Source organism: Plasmodium knowlesi (genome assembly GCF_000006355.2).
Source record: "Plasmodium knowlesi strain H genome assembly, chromosome: 8".
NCBI lineage: Eukaryota > Apicomplexa > Aconoidasida > Haemosporida > Plasmodiidae > Plasmodium > Plasmodium knowlesi.
In genome coordinates, this window is record NC_011909.2 from 597,162 (window position 1) to 619,530 (window position 22,369).

A 22,369-nucleotide genomic window follows, 5' to 3' on the forward strand; every position below is an offset into this window, starting at 1 on the left:
CGAAATTCCCTCGTCCTACCGCCAAACTTTTTACCTTTAAAACTTGTTCATGCAGATTTGTGCATGGATAAAGTATATGTGAGCATACCCGCGCCGAGCGCAGTGTTGCCGACAACGATTTAAACATTCGCGTTAAGTACACCAAAAATTTCTCAGTCTGAAATATGTGGAAAACAAATCACAAATGCCAAATGACACATTTTTGCGCTGTACATATGCAGGTGTATTAAAGTACATTATGCGCACATGTGTGTAGGTTTACACCCCACATAATCGTTTTTCGCCATTTCCGTTTTAATGATCAATCCTCAGCTAAATTGTGCAATGATTCCTATCAGAATAACGCGACAATGTACAAAATAATTTAATAAATGACCGAGGACAGAAACAGCGGCCAAAAGAAAAAAAAAAAAAAAAAAAAAAAAAAAAAAAATTGAGAATGAGAATGATTATATTTTATTTGGCTCTTCTGTACTATGCTACCTCCGATGCAAATTCTCAAACGAAATCGAAGGTATGAAAAAATTACAGGCGATTATTTGTCTCGTTGTGCAGACGCTTTGTTCTGCTTCATTTGTACATGCATATTTATATATATGTATATGTAATGACTTTCCCATGACATCCTTTTTGTGAGTATTATATTAGACACCTTTCGTTGCGATTTTAAACGGGGAAAAATCACCGTTTAGTCTTCCACGTGGCAACGTACATTCTACATGCACTGCGTCACTGTAGACAGACCAAGCAGTGTGCGTATCTGTGGATGAAGGGGGAAGGCCCTCAATTTATGCGCGTGTGTACATGCATAAACCTCTACTAACACTTAACAACTCACTTCCCCCTTGAAACAACACCTGTCTCTTAGGAGAATTATCTTTTAAAAAATCATGATCCATCCAAAATATCAAGGAAAAAGGCACGAAAATACGATAAGCATGGTTTAACCAATTTTACAGGTAACAACAGGGAGCAGAAAATGCCAGACGAATTTGATGATGCTCCAACGGAGAGATTTTTCTAATAAGTGCATTATGGGACGCTATTTATTTGGATGCGTTGGAAAAAAAAAAAAAAATAAAATAAAATAAAAAAAACGATTCATGCCTGTTTTTTACCAGGTTACTGATTAAAAAAGCTTTGATGCACATTTTATGAATTTTTTTTTTTCCCCTCTCAATATTATTAGACTACTCTTTCGTGTCGCAAACGGAAGCAAGTGGTAGCGAAGTGCATGCAGGGAAGGACGATAAAAAGGAGGATAAGGAAAAAAAAAACAACACGGGGAAAGATGATTTGAAGGGAAAACAGGAAGAACATGCACTGCAGGAGGGGGAGATAAAACAAGCAGTGCAAGGAAAAAATGGTGAGAAAAAACCATCAAATGAAGGGAAGCAAAAAAAAGAAAGTGAAGATGACCCAGAGGACGACGATAATGTAGATGATGATGAAAGTGATACAGGGGAGGACGACGAGGAAGATGGAGAACCCAAAATTAATTCAATTAAAAAAGGAAATTTAAAGGAAGACAAAAAGGGAGGAAATAACAAAGAAAAGAAGAAAAAAACAAAAGGAGATTTCGATGATGACGATGAGGACGACGAAGCAGATGATATGGATGAGGCGGATGAGGAGGGGGAGGACGAAGACGAGGAGGAACAAACGGGAAAGAAGCCATCACACAAAAAAGATGTTGGGAAAGAACAAAAGGGGAGCGTCAAAAATGACGAGAAGGGTAAAAAAGACATAAATGCCCACGGAGACCATGAGAAGAAACATGAAGAGCATCACGAGGCGCGTACTGCGCAGAAGCACCAAGGGGACAAGCATGACCAACCTCAAGGCCAAAAAACGCCTAATGCACATGAAAACCAACATAGCGGTAAAGAAGCTAATAGCAACCACCCTGTTCATAATAACCCAGAAGTGAAAACGAACGCGCCAAATTTAAACAAAGTAGAACAAAGCCAACCTACAAGTCCGACCCTGTCCAACGTGGCGCAGAATGTAGCTCCCACTCTAAATGCGTTCATACCGAAGAAACAGGACCAAATTACCTCCTATAGCATTAACCCGTACGCATCCTTTTCACTACATTAAAAGTTGTGCGCATGAGTGTATGTGCATGCATATATTAGTAGCTATTTTCAATAGGCACAGTTTAACCCCCCAACTGTCTGATTCCCCCACCCCACTCCCTCTAGTATGCTTATTTTTTACGCTAATACTTTCCCCCACCCCCCAACCACCTACTTTGCAGAAAGATAAACGAAGATATACACATCCCTGATGATATTAAAAAAGATTTTATGAAACTGCTAAGAAGTGTAGTTCAACTTAACATTAAGGAATCCCTACACCAGGGGAATAATCATCAGCTACATGGGGATCAGCAGAAGAACTCCTCGGGCATGCCACCAACGTATATGAATGTTCCCCCTGGCAATGGAACAAAGAATACATCCTTCTTAAACAAATTGATAATCCATTTTAAAAAATATCTGATGTACTACTTAGGAGGCCTCGTTGTTTTTTCTGCCTTTGTATTGGCTATGCAGTGTTCAGACGTAAGCGACAAAAAGAGAAAGAATCCTGCCAAAAGAGACAGAAGCAAAATCACCAATTATAGAAGAGACATTGAAAGCTGAGGGGGGAGGCATGTCTAAACGAGTGCGCCCATACATGTACGTGTGCATGCCCTTTCGTGTGACAGTGTACATACTTACACCCCCACGCACACACACACACACACATATATATATGTATGTATGCATGTTCCTATTTTTTATTTTCAGTAGAATGAGTCGTAGCAGAAAAATGTAGAGAAGTTTCCCCCTGGGGTTTCTAAATCGTTAGCCTTTTTTTTTTTTCTTGTTATTTATTTTTTTTTTTTTTGTTATATATATTTTTTTTTTCATGTGCATATCTTCTTTTTCATTTTCCACGTAGACACATAATTAAGAAAAATTTCCTTTTCCCAATTTAAGCCTCCTTTCCGTTGTTTTTAGAACTCCGCTTCATGCATGTGCGTGCATAGTGACACAGGTCTGTGTGCGTATGTTGCTTTCTTATAACATTATTTCCCGCCAAATTTTAAAAACGATCGGTCTCATAATTGTGTGTAATGTTCTGCCGGTGCGGAAAATTATTTCATGCCAAAGGAGGGGATATTTGACTCTTCCTTATTTTGCGTTCAGCCTATTACACGGAGAATACAAGGGATACACAAAAAAAAAAATAAACAGAATGCGCTACCATGGTGTGATCACTGTGCGCTGCGCTTTTAAGGCTGCCAGGACGCCTTATTGTGCAACCATCCAGCTTATTAAACTTTTTTAATCTTAAAAAGTACAAACTTTTGCTAGTTAGTCCCCTTTCTGCGATTCGGGATGTGCAAAGCAACACGCATTGTTTCGTATGAAGGTGTGAGTCTACAGATTCGGCTAGACTGCTCCCTTGAATTAGCATTTTGGGGCTATGCCTGCCGAGGGAGATATCTGACCAGTGCATGTAGGTTATGTACACATAAACCTTCAGCAGTCTTGCCGCTTCGACCTGTTATCCAATATTTAATGTGCAACCTACGCAAGGAGCAGAAATTGTACACGCAAAACGGGACTTATTTCTGTGGCCAAGATTTTTCCTTTACCCCTTGACGTGCATAATACTGGCATAGGGTATAGTTGGGGGCTCATACACAAGATACACGTACGCTTATGCTTATGTATATGCTTAGGCTTCCGATTGAAATTGCGTTTTTTTTCAACAAGAGTGCGGAAGAATCATTCAAAATGAAATGGCGTGTCCGGAGAATATCAGTTTACTCTTTTGCGAGAAAAGGGCTAGCTACGGAATAAACATTTTTGTGGATTCCTTTTTCGAAAAGGGTAAGAAACAAAAAATGTTGAAACAAGGGATGCGGGTCACTAAAAAAAAAGGAAAACAGGGCGGAAGGATACACGTACATTCATGCGTAGAGTTATGTAGACGTACACACCATATTCCGCGCGCAAAAAGGGACTAGAAGTTATTCTGAACGAACACCTTCAATGCGTTTCTGTTTGCGCTGGTGTATAACCCCATCTCCGTGACGATATAAGTGATATGTTTCAGCGGAGTAACATCATTACATATATTGGCAACGTAAAAAGACTTGTCCGTGGTGGAATTAATTTTTCTTATGTGCGACTGGACGGAACTGAACAGGTTCGTCTCATTATGTGTGTCTGTGCATACATTTTTTACGTTCATATTTCCAATGGAGGTACAAATTGAATCACAAATACTATTGCAACATATTTTCTCTTCCTCACTTTCACAGGTATCATTGTGCGTGCTCAAGTTATTCGAAGGGGTACAAATGTGGCTGCTAAAACGGGGGGGAGAAGTACTTTTGCCACTTTTAAGGTTAAAAAACACTTTATTCTTTTTAATAAAATTTTTATCGGGACTGGGAAGGTTTGCACAATTCTGTTTACTACTTAGGAGGGGATTACTTTTTTCATTTTTCTCTTCATTGGATGTTCTTCCGGGTTGTTTCAGTATCCCCTTGGTTGATCCTACTGTGCTAGTGCTTATGGTTGTAAGCACACTTGCAGTGGTAAATATTTTGACATTTTTCCCCGGATCCCTCATACCAACATCGCTATTCCTACTAACACTTGCCTCTTCCTCCCTTTCGGAATATTCCTGCTTCGTACAAATGGGTATTTCCCTTTTCACATCGTCCTGCTTGGGTAACAATGTGGAGGTGTCCATTCCGTTGTGCGTAGTATCTGCATCTTTGAGGAAGGCATTACAACTACTGGGGAAGTGGTCGTTATTTGTTTTTAAAACTTCTGGATGGCTGCTCGCTGGGTGATCCTTCCATTCACTTGGTTGACAATTTATTTTAGGATCTCCTTTCAGAAGTATCCCATTGGGGTTAGCACGAATGGAGGGGGGTGGCGTTCCTTCTACTAGGTAGACCTTTTCCTGGACATGCTTTGATCTCCTACTAGAGGGGGGGAAAGCGCCTGACCTTTTTTTTCCCGCTTCTACAGCGAAATATTTGATAAGAGGCTTGGAAGGCGCACTCCTTCTTGAGTCAATTTCTCCATTATTAAAAAGGACTGCAGTGGAGCTTATATCAGCGTAGGAATTTATGAATGTGTTTAATTTCCGGTTAAACATGACCCCCTGATCCACACTTTTATTCATTTGGGGGGAACCCTTATGGGAAGCTGCATGTTGTTGTTGTTGTTGTTGGTGATGATGCCTCTGCTGATGTCGGTAGTGATCGTAGTGACTATGGTGTCTATGATGGGGATGATGGTGCATGTATATATAATTATAAATGTCCAAATTATTGTTGATATTATTAATGCTAAAACTATCAATAATAATTTTGTTACTAATTTTGTATGTTTCACAAGCAATATAGACGTGCACATTGCTAAGGTGAGCCATCATACATATAATGCTCGTACCCACATAGGCATAAACACTATTATGTATGATTGCGTCAATCCCTAGCAATACTTTGGTGCAATTTTTTATGTTGTAAAATAAGGCGCCGATTAATGTGTACGTAACTGGGATCCCAAGTTTCGTATACAATTTAATATCATATGAATTTTTATAAGGTTCCGAGTCAACCAGAATTATTTGAAACTTTTTTCCGCTTCTCTTCGCCTTAACGATGGACAAATATATGTCATAATCGAAGGTGTAAATTAGAAGAATGTCGTTGTCCGTAATGATGTGCTCCGCTACATAGTTAGAAATGTGTATTGAAGGCATGACAATTTTAGTTCTTATATAATTATTTATATTGTTCGTAATTATTACCTTCGTCTGCTCTAACACATTCTTTCCTATATGTTCTGTAATCATATTTTTAAACCATCTGATCACTTCGCCCATACTGATGCTATGCTTTTTGCACATTATTATGTAATTTATTTCTTTGTCTATAACAACCTTCATGTGCCTGTTAATGGGTTCGTAGGGAGGGAGAGAGTAGTCCTTAATAAAAGACTTGAGGGCTGTCAGCAAATCCACATTCCTGTCATTGTGGGTCGTATTCAAATATTTGTTAAAAAAAATTCCTGTCCTTAATACATTGGGGTGTATTTCACTCTGGTTTAAGTCGAGTAAAATTTTGTCGAATATATTTATCTTTTCAAACACATCGAAATGGTATGGATCTTCGAAGTGCTCCTTGTTGTGTGAGAGGAAGTAATAATGCTGCACATTGGTAAGATTTAACTTTGCACTTATAAAATTTTTGATCGGTTCCTTTATTGGGGACACTTCCTTATTGGTGATAGAAACGTTTTTCCTGACCACCACTGCGCTTGATTTGGGCTTGTTATTTAAGGCATTCGTTTTTGTTGCATCTACTTGTTGACTGGTTTTGTTCTCCGGATGGAGATACTCGCGTGCGTTTTTTCCCTCCACAGGGGCCTTCACCATTCCCATGGTCACTCTAGTTTCGACTTCATTTCTGACCTCACTTTCGCTCTCATTTCCACCCTCCGTTATTTTCCTTTTCTCCATGTCCAACAGTAACATCCCTCTGTTCGGCTCTGTCTCCGAACTTTCCTTTCCTTGCGTGCTCTGATTTCGATCTACCTCACCCGCTTGGCGACTTCCTTCCGACTTGCCGCCACTCGCGCTGCTCTTCAGTTTTCCAGACTCAATCAAGTTGATTTTGCGCAAGTTGTAGTATATGTCATAAGGGAAGGTGGCCGTGGCGGTGGTAGACGCAGTAATAGACGCGGTAGTGGAAGACAAGCTTGCGCAGGTGGTAAGGGAACCCCCGCCAGACGCAGACGCGATATCCTCCCCATCGCAGCAATCAGGGTAGCCACCTCCCTCCTGCAATATGGACGCGCTCCTTTCGTGCAATGGTTTGCAAATCAAGCAACGATGCTTCGAAAAGTAGTGGCATTTGTATATATTATTAATTATACACAAAATGGAGTAAAACGCTGTATTCTTTTCATTGTATGGCTTGATAAAACTTTTGAACAAAGTATGTAAAAACGTTTTCTTTGTCGAACTTTTGCTTATCGTTGAAAGTCGAATGAATTTTTCATTTCTCAGAAAGTTCTTCTTAATTTTTTCTCTGCTTACTTTTGCATTTGCTCTTGTTTTCTTTCTCTTGTGAAACGTTACGTAAGGTTTATCATCCATTTTACAGCCATGTGGGTTTTGTGATGCGGCGTTCTCTTTTAACGGGATAAAAACACGGGGTTAAGCGGACAATGGGCGATAAGTACGCGCGTCAGGTGGGTCAACTTTGTCGATATATACACACTCATGTTTGTTGACAGAGGCGCGCAGAACCCCAGCGGAACTTCAACTGTGTTGATTTGCACAAGAATGTCACATGTGTGAAGGGCGGAATGTGCGCATCAGCGCGTACATCGTGATGGCGGAATACGCAGGCACACAAACAGGCGAACATGCATTTATCTGGCAGAAGTATATAACACCACAGAGGGTTATTATATGCCCTGTATAAATATATGTGAACAATTGGCGATTAACGCATGGAGGGTCAGAGGACCTACATCTCTTGGAGCCTTTCTTTAACGACGCTTTCACGTGAACCTTTTTACATTTGCATACACGCTAGAGTATAGTAATACGTACAATTGTGCGTACACGGGATAATATAATATGCGTGGTACAAAAGGGCTTAAGCACTCACATATAAACATTTCCGCAGATGACCAAAGGCAAGGGTAAAACAGAGTTACACCACCTGGTGAAAATACCTTAATTTGATTTAGTATTGCTAGGAAGGAGGAAAAAAAAAAAAAAAAAAAAAAAAAAAACTTGTAACAATCTTTTTATATACTAAATTGTTACGACGAGACGGATGTTATTTTTCTCGTGATAAAATCGGTGCAATGACAAAAGATCCATAAAAAATTTACCTGGTGTAAAGGAATTTCAGAGATGATGAAACCCTAGGAGTGGAAAATTATGCATTACGCCTAACCGCGAAAAGTGTAATATGTTTGAAGATCAACTTTGGAGAAAAATACTTATTCGTGAATTTGCAAATGTTTATAAAATTTGTTTAATCGGGAATTAACTTCCGTTTAGGAAAATAAAAAATAGCTTCTTCACCCCCGTCTGCAATTCACAATTTGCTTACAAAATGAAAAGTAAGAAAAAAAATACCTCCTTTTTTACGCATAACTGGGTTAAGCTTCAAGCTAGTAGCATAACATTGGTTCGGATCATTCGGGAAAATATATATGGTGTGCGTAGCATAAGAATCATGCACATGTACAGACCATATGTGTTACACCCCTTTAAATTAATTTATCCTCTCGAATTCTACAACGCAGCTTTTTTTTTTTTTTTTTTTTCAAATGCTTCGTAGTGTTATGTGCACCAATTTACCGGACCGTTAAGATGGTTTGTATGCATTTCTATGTGTACATTTTTTTTATTTTTCTACTCCGAAATAAATTTTAGGAAGTACAAATGGGCATGGGGTGGAATCCCTTTCGCACATCTTTTTTTTTTTCATTTGGGTACTCTACAAGAGTTTGTTAGTTGTCAAATAATTGTAATAGAGATAAGTAGACTAAGTAAAACGGTTTGGAAAAATAACACACCAGGTGTATGAATGGCGCGCGAGCCAACATGTCATGGTCGAAATGTCACCTTCTTATACTCTCGTACGCGCCAATGAACCAATCGATAGTTTCTTCCAAACCTGCAATGTCACATTGGGCATTAAATGTGTTACATATATATTTAGGAAGGAGTCTGCTCATAACGCGCTCTTTCAGTTCGATTCAATTACAAACTTAGCAGCGTTACAGAGTGTTTATTTTATTTCTGCTTTATTTTTTTGCATCTTTATTTAACCCTTGTCCATGCCAGTAAACGTGAAGGAGTTATCCAAAATTTTCATTAGTTTGTCGTTGCTTGATGTCTAAAGAAAAAAAAAAAAAAATTTTCACTGTGAAGATAAACTCATATAGCAGATAGAACACAATTTTTCTGGAATTTCCCATTCGTTGTTATGTTGAAACCTTCCGATGAATTCCGTTATCCGCTGTTTCGTCGAACTGAGGAGGAGGTTCAAATTTTGTTCATTCAGGATATTTTAAGCAGTTATATATATATACATACATATGTATACGTATGTATACATACATGTATGTACATACACATATATATTTTTTACGGACGAACCAATATTTCTTTGTCGAATTTTAGGAAATGTTTAATTTTCTCGGCCAATTCCTTAACGGTCAATTCTGTCAAAGTAACGAACGGAGGAACACCATTGTGGGAAAATCCTATACAAATATGTACATGCATATATTTCGGCACAGTTTCATGTGCGTACCGTTTGAAGGTAAATTAGTGGATAATATAACGCTGTAAATTTCATCCTTAACTATCGTGAAGTGCTTGCAATAGTACGTATTAAGGATGTAGAGCAAAATGGTGGCTATGTCTCTGTTGTAAATAAATTGGCGAACAGCCGTCCCATCGCCCAGCAGCCGCACGTCTGTGTTATTAACTAAGGAAGGGGGAAAAAAAGAAAAAAAAAAAAAATACAAACATATATATGTGTGCGTATATGTTCACATATACACATAAAAATATTCTTATGTCCCATTTCGCAGGATCGTAATGTCCACCCATCTTCATCCCTCAAAATCAGCAACAGTTTTGAATTACCTTTTGCCAAATACATCTTATGAATAATGGAGGGCACTACGTGGGAATAGGCTAAGTTGAAGTTGTCGTATTTGCCGTATACATTTGTAGGTATTATACAAATCCATTGGTAGTTGTATTTTTCTCTGTAAAATCTGACCAACAATTCCAGAACTCTTTTTGACATGCTGTATCCTTCATTGCTCAGGTGGCATCTTCCCTCATGTATATCTTCTTCAGATAAAGGTAAAGTACACTTCTCGGGGAAGATACAAGTGGACAGAGTGAATATTCCCCTCGTAATCTATAACATAGGAATAAAAAAAGGAGGGAGTTATTTTTTTTTTTATTTTACTCAAAGGACGGAGCTTCCGTGCGGAATTCTTTGTTCTGATCTTTCACCAAGTCTTTATATTTTTTCCTACACTAGACAACGATTTTGTGCACACATATTTTTCCCCATTTGAGACAACCTCTTTAAGCAGTGTGTGCCAATTTTCACATATTTTTAGGAGATTCCACTTTTGAGCAGGTAGCGGTTTGCTCCATTCACGTGTGTATATATACATAGGTACATATAACAGCATGAGCAAACTGATATATGACACTTTCCCTTTTCCGCCTCCGTACCGAATGCCTGTGACAGAGTTTAACCACGTTTAAATTAATTTCCAAGTTGTCCACCAGAAATTGCAGGTTGTTGTTTTTATTCGCGTACAGACCACCTACACATGCCGCAAAATGCACGATGTCTGTAATTTCGTTTTTTTCGAAAAATTCTTGAGCTTCATCAAAATTTTTTAAATCACACATCTTCGAACTTAAGAAAATATATTTCTTAATAGCATTGTTATCCCCTGAATTTACAGTTATCTCATTTTCATTTTCTACAAAGTTGGGACATTCCTTTTTTATTACTTCCCTTAAACTATTTCCTAGTAGACCGGTTCCCCCAGTCACCAGACAAACCCTTGTCATCGTATTATGGAAATAAAAAAAAAAAAAAAAAAAAAAAAGTATATACTTTATTACGCGTAACTCCTTCCAATGATGGAAAGTAAATTCCAAGAAGTTACATAGGAATTGACAAGAAGGAATATGACCTTATAAAAATGCTAGAAGAATAACACGTGGAAAATATTGTGACAAGAGGAAACACTAGTTTTGTGTCAGGATAATGAGTTCTTTTTAATTGTGTGTTGCGGTACCTTACGGTGTGAAGTTACTATAGCGTTTTTTTTTTTTTTTTTTTTTTTCCGATAATATAGGGCATGTATGAAGGAATTATGATGATGAGCATTTTTGGGGGGCGAATTTTTTAAGGTCCTTTTTTTTTTTTTTTTTTTTTTTTGCAGAAAATTTTGATGAATTTACATGAGTTAATGTTTTTAGGAAAAAATAAAAGACAATATTGATCTAGCATATTTCCGTCTATAATTTTTTTTTTGGAAAATATGGAAAATATATAATATAATCATAAAAGAATTTTTTTTTTTTTAAACAGAAGAATGGAAAAAGGAAAAAGGAAAGGAAAAGAGGGAAAGAAGAAAAAAAGAAAAGAGGAGGAAGAAAAGGAAGAAGGAAAGGAAGAAGGAAAGGAAGAAACGAATGAAGTAGGAGCTGGTCAAGATGGGGGAATTCAAGTATTTTACAGAATTCATGCAAAAATGGTTAGCGAAAGAGGGAGCAGCTAAAATGCAAGCGGTAAGAATAGTTGTACTATTCCATAAGTGGTTATGCAATAAATGAATTAATCTACATGAAGAAATGGTGGGGAAGTATAATAGAATCAGCCTTATATACATATGTTGTTATATTTTCCAAATTTGCCGTCTTAGGAGGTTTTATTGAAAAGAGTAAGAGAAGGGATGGACAGTATGTTTGATAATATGGACGAAAAGACAGACGAAGAAGGGAATCTTTGCCAGAGTCAGAAGGAAGGTGCTCATCATATATTAGAAGATGATACAAATAGGGAGTTATGTAAAATATTAGTAAGACTATTCTACTGGATAGGTGGATTGAGACAGAGGGGGGAGGGCGAGGGGGGAAATAAGTGGATATGGGATAAAATACAGATTACCGAAGCAGCTGAGAAAGAGGTGCAAAATTATTTAAGGTGTATATTAGGAAAAATAGTTATAGTAAAAATGTTAGGAACACATTGCCATATGAGCAAAGTGCTCCCAATTGTGAAGAAAGGAATAGACAAAACCATAAGGGAGAAAAAATTCCAAGAGGAACATGAGAACTGTGAGAAAATAGATTTCAAAAGTTTAAGTATGGGGCGAAATTTTTTTTGGAAAGAAATAGAAAAGTCAATAATGAACGATAGAGGGGGAGGGAAAAATATTAAGAAGATAATAGACCAGGGAAAATGCCCCAAAGGTGATGATTTAAGTAAGGGAAATATTGGAATGAGTGAAGAAGAAAAGCAGAGTTTGGTGGAATTATTTGCGGAGGCAAGAGAAAATATAGGGGACTTACAAGAAATAATTAAAGATAGGGGGGAATTACAGGAAAAAGATATGGATGAATTGCTGAGGAAAATGAACGCAGCAGGGGGGTCAGGGGAGCAAAATATATTTCAGACGATAATGGGAACCTTAAGAGAACTGTGGAAAAAATGGGAGGATGAAGCTAAAAAGAAGAAGGAGGAGGAGGAACAGAAGAAGGCGAATGGAAGCAGTGACCTAGACAAAGCAGGTGCCCCGGACGCCGAGGATGGCGCTACTGAGAGTCAAGCTGCAAAAACTCCGGGCGTAGGAGTAGGTCCTGGTGGTGTTGTACAAGGTGTTTCAAGTGCTGCAATTAATCCTGAGAGTGGTGATCCTGCTCATACAACTGTGGGTGTTCATGATGACAAAAACACTGGTGGTGATACTAAAACCGAACTTACGGTTGAATTAAATAATCAAAATGGTGCAGAAAATTCTCCGGTCCAAGTAGTAGAATCTGTGGATAAAAGAAATTCAATCATATCAGTTCCAGCACCAGCGATTGCATCAGCAGGCGGCAGCTTGTCAACGGAGGCAACGGTACAACCCAAAAATACAGTATATATTCAGACATCGAAGAGTCTACCTCCAGCAAAACCGGAAGAAAAGAATGTATTTAATAAAGATATTAATTTCATTGATCCTTTCCTTCCATACATTCCATTAATCCCTGTATTAATCACCGCCATCATTATCATTACTTTCTTCCTTTGGAAGGTATGGATACAGCTTATATAAGTGATGTCTTTATTGTCCTTCTGCCATAGTGACTATTATAATTCTTCTATAATATCTCTCTCTCCTTTCTGTGCAGTATTTTGGATTCCTTATTCGAAGAAGACGGCGGTACGAAGACATAGAACAGATAACAACATCTGCTGATCCTCCTCCTCCAGAGGAACAAATCATTGACCCTATAGAACAGGAGGATCTAACGATATCCTACATGCCCTATTCGTACCATATGATTAGAAGGCGCCTTCCTACACATAGGAAACCTATGCATAAAAAATTGTATAAAAAAAGCATTATTCAAATTCATCTGGAAGTTTTAGACGAATGTCAAAAAGGGGACGCCGATTTAATGAAAAATGAATTCTTACGGATCATTGTGGAGGAATATATGAAAAATGAAAAAATTCCCAGTGACTATGTCCCTAAGGAACAAACTCGGAGTTCAGGTTTAGGGTTCAGGGTTTCTGCTTCTGAAGATAGCTTTCCCTCAGAGTCATCAAATTCAGTACAATATTGGATCAATTGGATTGAAAAAAATAAAAATCTGTTAGAAGAAATTAAAAGAGAACCTTGGTTCCATGAAATCAAATCATATTGGAAAGAGTACCTGAAGGAACATTTGAAGATGCAGGTTTCTGATGAGAGCCCATTAAGGGATGATAGTGATGTTTCATTCCTAGGAAGGAAGAAAAATTTGTGGAAACAGTGGATCGCAAAACAACATGATCTTATGGAATTAAACAGTGAAAGAGATTGGTTCAAAAATCTATTGAGCAATCTGGATAAAGTACTAAACGAATTAGTAGTAGAACAAGGTAACCAAATGGTGCAAGCTCAAAATTCGTTAAAGCCAAAAAATGCGTTCCCGGTGAAAAATGGCTTAGGGCTAAAAAATGTGTTAGGTGTGAACAAACGGTTAGAACCAAAAAATGTGTCAGGAATAGAAGATGACCTATGGCCGGAAAATGTGTTAAAGGTGAAAGAAGTGTTCGAGGTGGAGCATCCCTTAGGAGTGGAGGATGTGTTAGGACGAAAAAATGTGTTACGACGAGAAAATGTGTTAGAATCGGAAAATATGTTAGAACCACAAAATATTTTAAAAGTGCGAGAAGTGTTCGATGTGGAGCATCCCTTAGGAGTGGAGAATGTGTTAGGACGAGAAAATGTGTTACGACGAGAAAATGTGTTAGAAACAGAAAATATGTTAGAACCACAAAATGTGTTAAAGGTGAGAGAAGTGTTCGATGTGGAGCATCCCTTAGGAGTGGAGGATGCGTTAGGACGAAAAAATGTGTTACGACGAGAAAATGTGTTAGAAACAGAAAATATGTTAGAACCACAAAATGTGTTAAAAGTGCGAGAAGTGTTCGATGTGGAGCATCCTTTAGGAGTGGAGGATGTGTTAGGACGAAAAAATATGTTACAACGAGAAAATGTGTTAGAATCGGAAAATATGTTAGAACCACAAAATGTGTTAAAGGTGAGAGAAGTGTTCGATGTGGAGCATCCTTTAGGAGTGGAGGATGTGTTAGGACGAAAAAATGTGTTACGACGAGAAAATGTGTTAGAAACAGAAAATATGTTAGAACCACAAAATGTGTTAAAGGTGAGAGAAGTGTTAGAACCAGAAAAAATGTTAGAACCACGAAATGTGTTAAAGGTGAGAGAAGTGTTAGAACCAGAAAAAATGTTAGCGCCAGAAAAGGTGTTAAAAGTGAAAGAAGTGTTCGAAGTGGAAAAGGCTACTGAGAACACTCCATCTTCCAAAGTGGATGTAGTGAAGAATCCAGAACTACATCAACAATCCTATAGGAAAAAGCAATCCATAGCAAAATTATGGATGCTTATCCTTGCTTTGGTAATAGAGCAGTGTGAAGTGGAGGATAACCTTCATGGGAAGGAAATATATTTGGATAATTTATTGCGAAACCCTTGAGGAAGTAAAAGTGTTATATGTTGTTATCGTGGCAGATGCTTTTGTGGAGGGTGTTCATATTCTGATATCTGATCCTATCATATGGTGTGCTTGTGTTATCCTAAGCGACTGTAAATATTTGGTGGTGATGTAGTCATAACGGGTCACATAACAACGGTTCTTGTCATAACAGATGTTGCGTAATGGATGTTCCTATCGTCGTTATAGGTGTTGCCAGAGAAGGGGCAACAGACATCCCGTGAAATATTTTATTTACTTGGAGGAAAATTCCACTGGTCTCAATTGACCTTTTCCCTATTTAGTGGTCACATATTATTCCTTTCCAAATATAGAGGATAATAAGACCTTCCGCGAAAATTGCTCATGTGCAATTATATAAACGATTACATCACTATATACAGTATGAAGAAATTCAATATTAGATGAATATGGATTCGAGGATTCATACTTTAATAGAAGACATATTCATACACCTTTTTTTAAAACTACATTTAAGGAATTGAAGCAAATATTTTTTTTTATGGAAGAAGATATGTGGCAGAATGAAGTATAATGTGAATTTATAAATGTTTGAATTTTATTTTTAAAGTAAAAATTTATTCTTCCATCGTCTTCTTCAAAATATGATTTGCACCCTAAAGGAAGAAAAATCATTCTGAGTAATATGCATCATTCAACTATATTTGTCTTAGTACATTTTTATATTAGTGATAAATGCACTATTGCATATCCTTCTTTTTGTTGTTGTTCAGTGTAAATAAATTTAAAAACTGAATTCTGCTATTTTTATATACTATGATATATGCCCTAATTCTTTTAAGAAACTATGGGTACATATAAATTGTTTTAATTTTATATTATTCCGTTTCTTTTAATATACAAAATATTGAAAAAAAAAATACTTTTTTTTTATTCAATATATTTTTTTTTTTCTTTACGTACTTTAAATTTCATTTTAAATAAATAATATATTTGTTGGACAAAATAGAAAATATTAATTTTATAAAATACAAAAAGAATTTTCCAACTACAGAAGGAAACAACAGAAATCTGTTGCACATCAAAAAAAAAAAAAAAAAAAAAAGCTAGTAACCTCCTCTTGGACTTTCCACCTTAGAAGGATCCATATCACAAAAGAAAGAAAATTTCGCCAAAGGTATACCTTAATATACTTTAAATTTGATAAACTTGGAACAGTTAAAATGGCCCCTCTTTTTCATGCTTCATATATTTTTGGCTACTCATGCGCCAACTTATTCAGCATAGTATCTTTTTCCCAAATATTAACTTCTTTAAAAAAAAGAAAAATGTATACTCGTTGGAATGGCTGATCGTTTTTTTTTTTTTTTGTGCCTCCCATTTTGGCTCGACTGCTACATATTTTCCACTTTGAAAAAGTAATTTTTTTTTCACTTCACGTTTAATGTGTAAAAAAAAGAAAAAAGCCTGAAATGAACTGGATTGGTTTATCAACCCCTTCTTCACATTTACACCAAAAAGGACAAATTCTGACAAGCAAAAAAGGTAAAGAAAACAGGAACAGGAAAATGAAATACGCTACCTGGCAGATTTACACATTTCGTATGAAATGGAAAGAAATAAAAGTGTGAGAAATTAGTGCGCTCAATTAGTGTACGCAATTTAGCTCCTTGCGCGCCATGGTATTTGCAAATTACGCTTTATCTCGGGTGTAATAAATTGATACATGCTAGTTAATTCATTCTGTTTCACCTGTTCACCCTGCTCATTTTGCTAATTTCTTTTCCGTTCAACTTGCTGCTTGGCCCAACCAAAAGGGAGATAAAGAAATTTCCTTTTGCGGAGTTTACTTCCTCCCCAATGGTTAGTAAGTGATCTCACACACCTACCAACCAAGCTCAGGACGATGCCAAAAAAAAAGGGGCACAAATAAACGCAAATCAAATGGCGGTCCAAATGGCAGATCAAATCTCACATCAACACACGAGAAAAAAAAAAAAAATTTTTTTTATCTCGGATCAGCACACTGTATTTTCTTATTTCCTTATTGCTTTTTTTTTTTTCTCTAATTTCCTACTAATAAAAATCTAAAAGCAATTCCTTCTCCCTAGTCTAATGTGAAAGGGTCAACATTTTTAAGTTGAATTCTTCCCAGGTAAAATTCTTTTCAGGTGGCTACGCGCAATTTTGCAAATTTTCGTTCCAATAAAGTGGAACCGAAGGTGAAAGGACGGAAATACACTTGAGAAATGTTCCCAAGTGAAATGCTAAACAGCGAATTACAACAAAATAAACCAAGCATAGCTCAGCTAACCATTTTTCCGAATGTACGAACCCATAATGGGCACAAAAGAAGGGAAAAGATATAGCTGCAAAATAAATTGACAATATTTACGTCTTTACGGCTTCGTTGCACTTTTCACCTGCACATTTCACACTCTCGTTTATAAATCAATAGTGATCATGTCACGCATAACTTTCCTTTTTTCACTCTCCATTTTATTCTTTTTTTTCCTTCTCCCTGGGCAAAATGCATTAACAATCGATGATGACAAAAATAAAAGGGCTACCCTGCTGGCCCTACTGAAAAACACCTTTATCGATAATAAGGGGAATAAAAAATCAGACGACATAAAAGGTGCATTGGAAAATATAAAAAATATGACTTTACAGCCCACAGATACAGACAAGTTTGACAAATTTTTGGATCAGTTTTTAAAATTTTTTCAGATTTATGTAACTTTCAGTGATAAGGACAAAAGGGTTTTACACCTCTCTGGGGTTTTAAATGATGTGTACGTAGACGTAGATTCCCTCAGCAAGGAAAACCTCCAGAAACATTTTGACAGTCTTTACGAAAAGGGACTCAATTTGATTAATTTAATCGTACACAGTAATTTGGTGCATCCCAAATATGATGAAACGGAGATGCATGGAGTGGATGCTGAAGAGAAGGATCATGTCTCTGATAATTACGCCGAGAATATTAAAGGACCCGCTCACTATGAAGAAAGCCAAGAGTACGAGGAGATGCCTGAATATGCTGATCACTACCACTATGGTGGCAATAAAGAGGACCCAGATGATATGGATTATGAAAATGGTGAAGAGTACGATGCGCAGAAGTATCAGGACGATCATTACCATCACGATGAGGACTACGAATACGAAGAACAGGATCATGCCAACCATGACAACCATAACGACCATGACGACCATAACGACCATGACGACCATAACGACCATGACGACCATAACGACCATGACGACCATAACGACCATAACGACCATAACGACCATGACGACCATAACGACCATAACGACCATGACGATGAGGAAGAGAAACAGAAAATCAAATACGTAGGAAAGAAGCTCAAAAATTTGCTAGCCATGAAAAATATTAAACTGAATAACAACTCCACTGGTGAATTTAAAGTGAATTTCTACACGAACTACATGAATTACATAAACACCCCATACGTTGAACCCCCATTTCCCTTTCATAAGGATATCTACGAATACGCCGAGGTCTATTCAGGTGATAAGATCTACCCAAAGGATCACAAGGATGACAACATTTACTATGGCGGTGAGAATGAGCTGATACCACAACATGTAAAGGGGGAAATGCAGAAAGAGGCGCTACAGGAAGGGTCATACCATGGATACAAAAGCACAATGAAGGGGATGTACGAAAATATTAAAAAGAGGTCAGGCAAAAAGGAATGTAAAAGCGGATGGTGTGGGAAGAAAATGGCGGGAAAATATCAAATGATGCACGACAACAACTGCAACAATGACGAAAACAACGATGGCAACGATCACGATGACCATGACGAAGATGACCAACTGCAGAATGAGTTACTTCACCAAGGCCATGGAACAAAAAAAAAGTCTAAATGTGCCCATAACAATAAAAAACTTCATGGGCAAAACGTGGACGATAAGGAAATAACTGACAAGGCACCAGCGGAAAAGGAAAAAAAAGGCATCGACTTTTCTTATACGTATCACAACCCGTATTACATGTTCAAGTTGGGAAGTAGCATGCCAACTGGGAAGGGGGGGCATCTGAAAGGGGGAAAGGACGATAAGGAGGAGGAAGAAGAAGAAGTGGATGACGAAAACGGAATGGAGAAGAATATCGAAGGGGAAAGCGGCGCGAACACTTTCGTAAATACACTTCTAGAACTGGAAGGCTATGTACAGCCCAAAGAAAGCGAACACAGCGAACTGAAGGAGGATAAAAATACTCTTGGACAAAGTAACAAAAACAGACCCATATACAAAAAAAAAGAAATGAAGAGCAGAAAAATGAAAACAAAGAAAGACATTCCAGATGAAAAGATAACAGAAAAGGTGAAAGACACCATGTACGTTAAAGTAGGACAAAATGGAACAAATGGATTCTTAAATTTTTTCGATTTTAGAGAACATTCATTAAAAAAAAATTTCGAAGATCTCTTAAAAGTGATGGAATTCTTAAAGGTATTTAATATAACAGAGACGATTATTTTTATTGAGAAATTCACACAATCTGTGTGTGCATCATACTGCATGGGAATCACAGATGTGTTAGAACTAGTAAATAATGACATGCTATTGTATGAGAAGATGTCTTTCCACTTCCATAAGAATGGTATGATTGTTACGACTAATTCAAATTACGAATTTAATGGCATAGAATTTGAAAGTTTGCTAGATTTGCTAAATATAAATAAAGAAACAATACCTCTTATTTGCCCTTGTAAATCTTACACCAACAATATTATCAGCTACTGTCAGCAGTACAAATACAATATGAAGGGATATTTCACCCAGTCGAATAATTCGGAATACTTGGAAAAGTTCGACGCTTATTATCTGTTGGAGGATTTAATTCTTCTCGAGGAAAAATTGAATGATATTAAAAAGAATGGAAAAATATCTTCAGATAAGTTTGTGAACATTTTGGATAGTAAGGATCTCTACACGACGGCCTACTACCACAACAGCAGGTACTTCCCCCCCCTCAGGACGTGCAGCGCATCTACCACTGCACCTGTAATTAACGTCAGCGATAAAAGCGCACCTAACCTCGCTAGCGGATTTGGAGAAAAGGTGGTTGATGAAATAGGTCTAAGCAAACACGGAAGCAACAAAGCAGGTGTGGCCACTGGTGACAAGCTTACGTACCCGGACGTAGACGCATTAAACATCTACTACAACGCTTCCCCCGTGAACCTGAAAAATATCCAAGATGTTAAGAGCGTGCTCATTGATGAAGTGAAGTCGAAAATATTTTACATAAACTCGTACCGAATAGGAAACCAGTTTTTCCCTACGTACAGCAATCAAGGCAAAGACGATCACGATTTGGAAATTATGCAGTCGGATAATTCTTCAAAAATGAATGTGGAAGACAAGACCAATAAACGAATCCCCAAGTTGGGCCACTTCGTGGTGCCCAAGCTGGAGTCTGTGCAGAAGCACTCCAAGGAGGAAAACAAAAATGCATGCATCGGTGGATGTAGCGATGATAGCAGCGATGATTGCAGCGAGGATGATGAATCCCACGTGAAGCATGGAATCGTTGGTAACAGCGACTTGATTCCGTTGAAAAGCCCTCCCAACCACGAAGACTTTTACAACGCGAAAAAGCTCCAGATGAACCTTTTTGACCATGGGGGAAATAAATTGAACGAAAAGGAAATGGAGGAAAAGGACGGATTTATTTTGAAGTTCACCTCCTTGGAGAAGGGCGCTCGTGCGAATAAGGCGCCTGAAACAGTTGAGAAGAACTCCGACGAAGGTGACAATCAGAAGATTGATGGAGGTGTTACGACCGGTGGGGAAGACCAAGCGGAAACGGAGAACGACGAACATTCTGTGGACTCCCTTAAACTGCTGAACAAAATGGAAAAAACGTACTTACATAAGAAGAAAAAAACGATAAGCGCCAAGTATTTAATTTATTTTTTTAAAAATGTACATGTTTGGAAAACGGGCGAGTATTGCCAAAATATGAACTACATAGATAAATTCTTAAAGAGCATTAATTACAAAGAAGAAATAACATTCCAGGAACATCTAGACCAGGACTCTGTAGTGCTCCAGTTCACCTCCAGTTTGAAAAACATATACAAAGTGGACATGGATTACTTCATATTCTTGTTGCAAAAAATCTCACTCATTATGTACGTGGAAGATCTGTGTGAAATTTTCCAGATAGAAGAAATGAAGCAAAATAAAAAAATTGACAAATACATAGAAAACGAAGCAAACATTGTCAACTTTATAGAAAAACACCTTATGTTCTCACATGAACAATATTCGAAGAAGAATAAATATGCAAAGGAATTATCCATAATTTCTACTTCCAATTTATTTTCTTCCAAAAAGGATATTATTCTAAATAGTCAGCCATACAACAACATTGTATTTAACGAAAAGGAGATTTATGAATCACTTTTCATTTACATGGAAGATGTGTTAACAGAACGAATGATGAATGCAACGTGGTTGACGCCATATGGATTCATCTTGTACAAGCAGCCTTCAAAAGATTTAAATAGTTACAAATTAAAAATAGCACAAAATGAATTCATCACAAAATTTTCCAGAAGCGCTATAGATAAATACATGTATTATGAGTACAGAAAAATTAGCAACAACATTGTACAGCACCATGTAGAATTAAGCCCCAAATTGGGTGAGAATTTGGCTGAACCCAAGGAATACAAATTAATCATTTATAATGATAATCCATCCATGACTAATATTATAATTACGACCTCTATTAACGTTCTGAATATTTCCTTCTTGCATAGCTTGTTAGAGATTATTTTAGACATTAGGGCTACTCAGCAATTCTTTTCCTACAAGGGAAGGTTCATTCCCATAAACGCCTTCATAATTTTGGATGAGGGGGTGAACTATCTCTTCTTTAATTACGCTCCGAATGAAAACCACATCAACGAGGAAGCGTGACTTTTTCTGTTCTGATTAGTTGGCTAGAAAATGGCTACTTAACAAGACAACCCGCCCGTCTACCATGACGGGCAACCTTTAATAACAAAGCGTCACAACCACGCGCACTCCTTCAAACTGTATGGCATCAATATGATATAGGGTGAAGGCGAACGCTTAAAAATTCCTTTTGCAAAAAAAAAAAGGGAAGATAAGGCAGACCCCCCATGGGGGGAGTGAGATACAAGTGGGGGATAAACGCAGATGAGTGATGAGATAAAGTGCGGCAAATGGATACCGTGTCCAGTCGGACCATGACCACCCTTGCAAACAGCGTGCAAGTCACTTTCTGGCATAAGCCAAATTGGTAGAATCACAGCGGATGTGACTTATATCCTTGCGCCGTTGATCATACAGTGAGCAGATGCATTTTGTCGTTCTTTCTAGCAGCGTAGATGCGTGCACGTACACTTATGTACACACACTCGTACAAACCGACATCTATAATTAACACGTGATAAAGTATATGCCTTTTTTTTTTTTTTTTTTTTTTTTTTTTCTTTTTTACCGATTCCTCTAATACGCACAAGCA

At 37.5% G+C, this 22,369-nt stretch overlaps 5 protein-coding genes across 5 annotated transcripts; 3 read left to right on the forward strand and 2 right to left on the reverse strand.

The window, feature by feature from the left end:
• Positions 1–445: 445 nt before the first annotated feature.
• PKNH_0813600 (conserved Plasmodium protein, unknown function) lies at positions 446–2,798 on the forward strand (the record flags this gene model as incomplete). The annotated part of the gene is made up of 5 exons (XM_002258740.2): positions 446–514; positions 869–959; positions 1,190–2,075; positions 2,261–2,567; positions 2,796–2,798. 5 exons carry the CDS (start codon positions 446–448, stop codon positions 2,796–2,798), a joined length of 1,356 nt encoding a protein of 451 aa, XP_002258776.2.
• Positions 2,799–4,020: 1,222 nt separating this feature from the next.
• PKNH_0813700 (translation initiation factor eIF-2B subunit delta, putative) lies at positions 4,021–7,179 on the reverse strand (the record flags this gene model as incomplete). The annotated part of the gene is made up of 1 exon (XM_002258741.1): positions 4,021–7,179. One exon carries the CDS (start codon positions 7,177–7,179, stop codon positions 4,021–4,023), a length of 3,159 nt encoding a protein of 1,052 aa, XP_002258777.1.
• Positions 7,180–8,666: 1,487 nt separating this feature from the next.
• Positions 8,667–10,659, reverse strand: PKNH_0813800 (GDP-L-fucose synthase, putative; the record flags this gene model as incomplete). The annotated part of the gene is made up of 7 exons (XM_002258742.2): positions 8,667–8,722; positions 8,878–8,944; positions 9,045–9,080; positions 9,208–9,272; positions 9,365–9,541; positions 9,703–9,985; positions 10,312–10,659. The coding sequence occupies 7 exons, from the start codon at positions 10,657–10,659 to the stop codon at positions 8,667–8,669; spliced, it is 1,032 nt and encodes a 343-aa protein (XP_002258778.2).
• A 651-nt stretch (positions 10,660–11,310) lies between these two features.
• On the forward strand, positions 11,311–14,850 carry PKNH_0813900 (SICAvar, type II; the record flags this gene model as incomplete). The annotated part of the gene is made up of 3 exons (XM_002258743.2): positions 11,311–11,385; positions 11,520–12,896; positions 12,994–14,850. 3 exons carry the CDS (start codon positions 11,311–11,313, stop codon positions 14,848–14,850), a joined length of 3,309 nt encoding a protein of 1,102 aa, XP_002258779.2.
• Positions 14,851–17,292: 2,442 nt separating this feature from the next.
• Positions 17,293–21,798, forward strand: PKNH_0814000 (merozoite surface protein MSA180, putative; the record flags this gene model as incomplete). The annotated part of the gene is made up of 1 exon (XM_002258744.1): positions 17,293–21,798. The coding sequence occupies one exon, from the start codon at positions 17,293–17,295 to the stop codon at positions 21,796–21,798; it is 4,506 nt and encodes a 1,501-aa protein (XP_002258780.1).
• Positions 21,799–22,369: the final 571 nt, after the last annotated feature.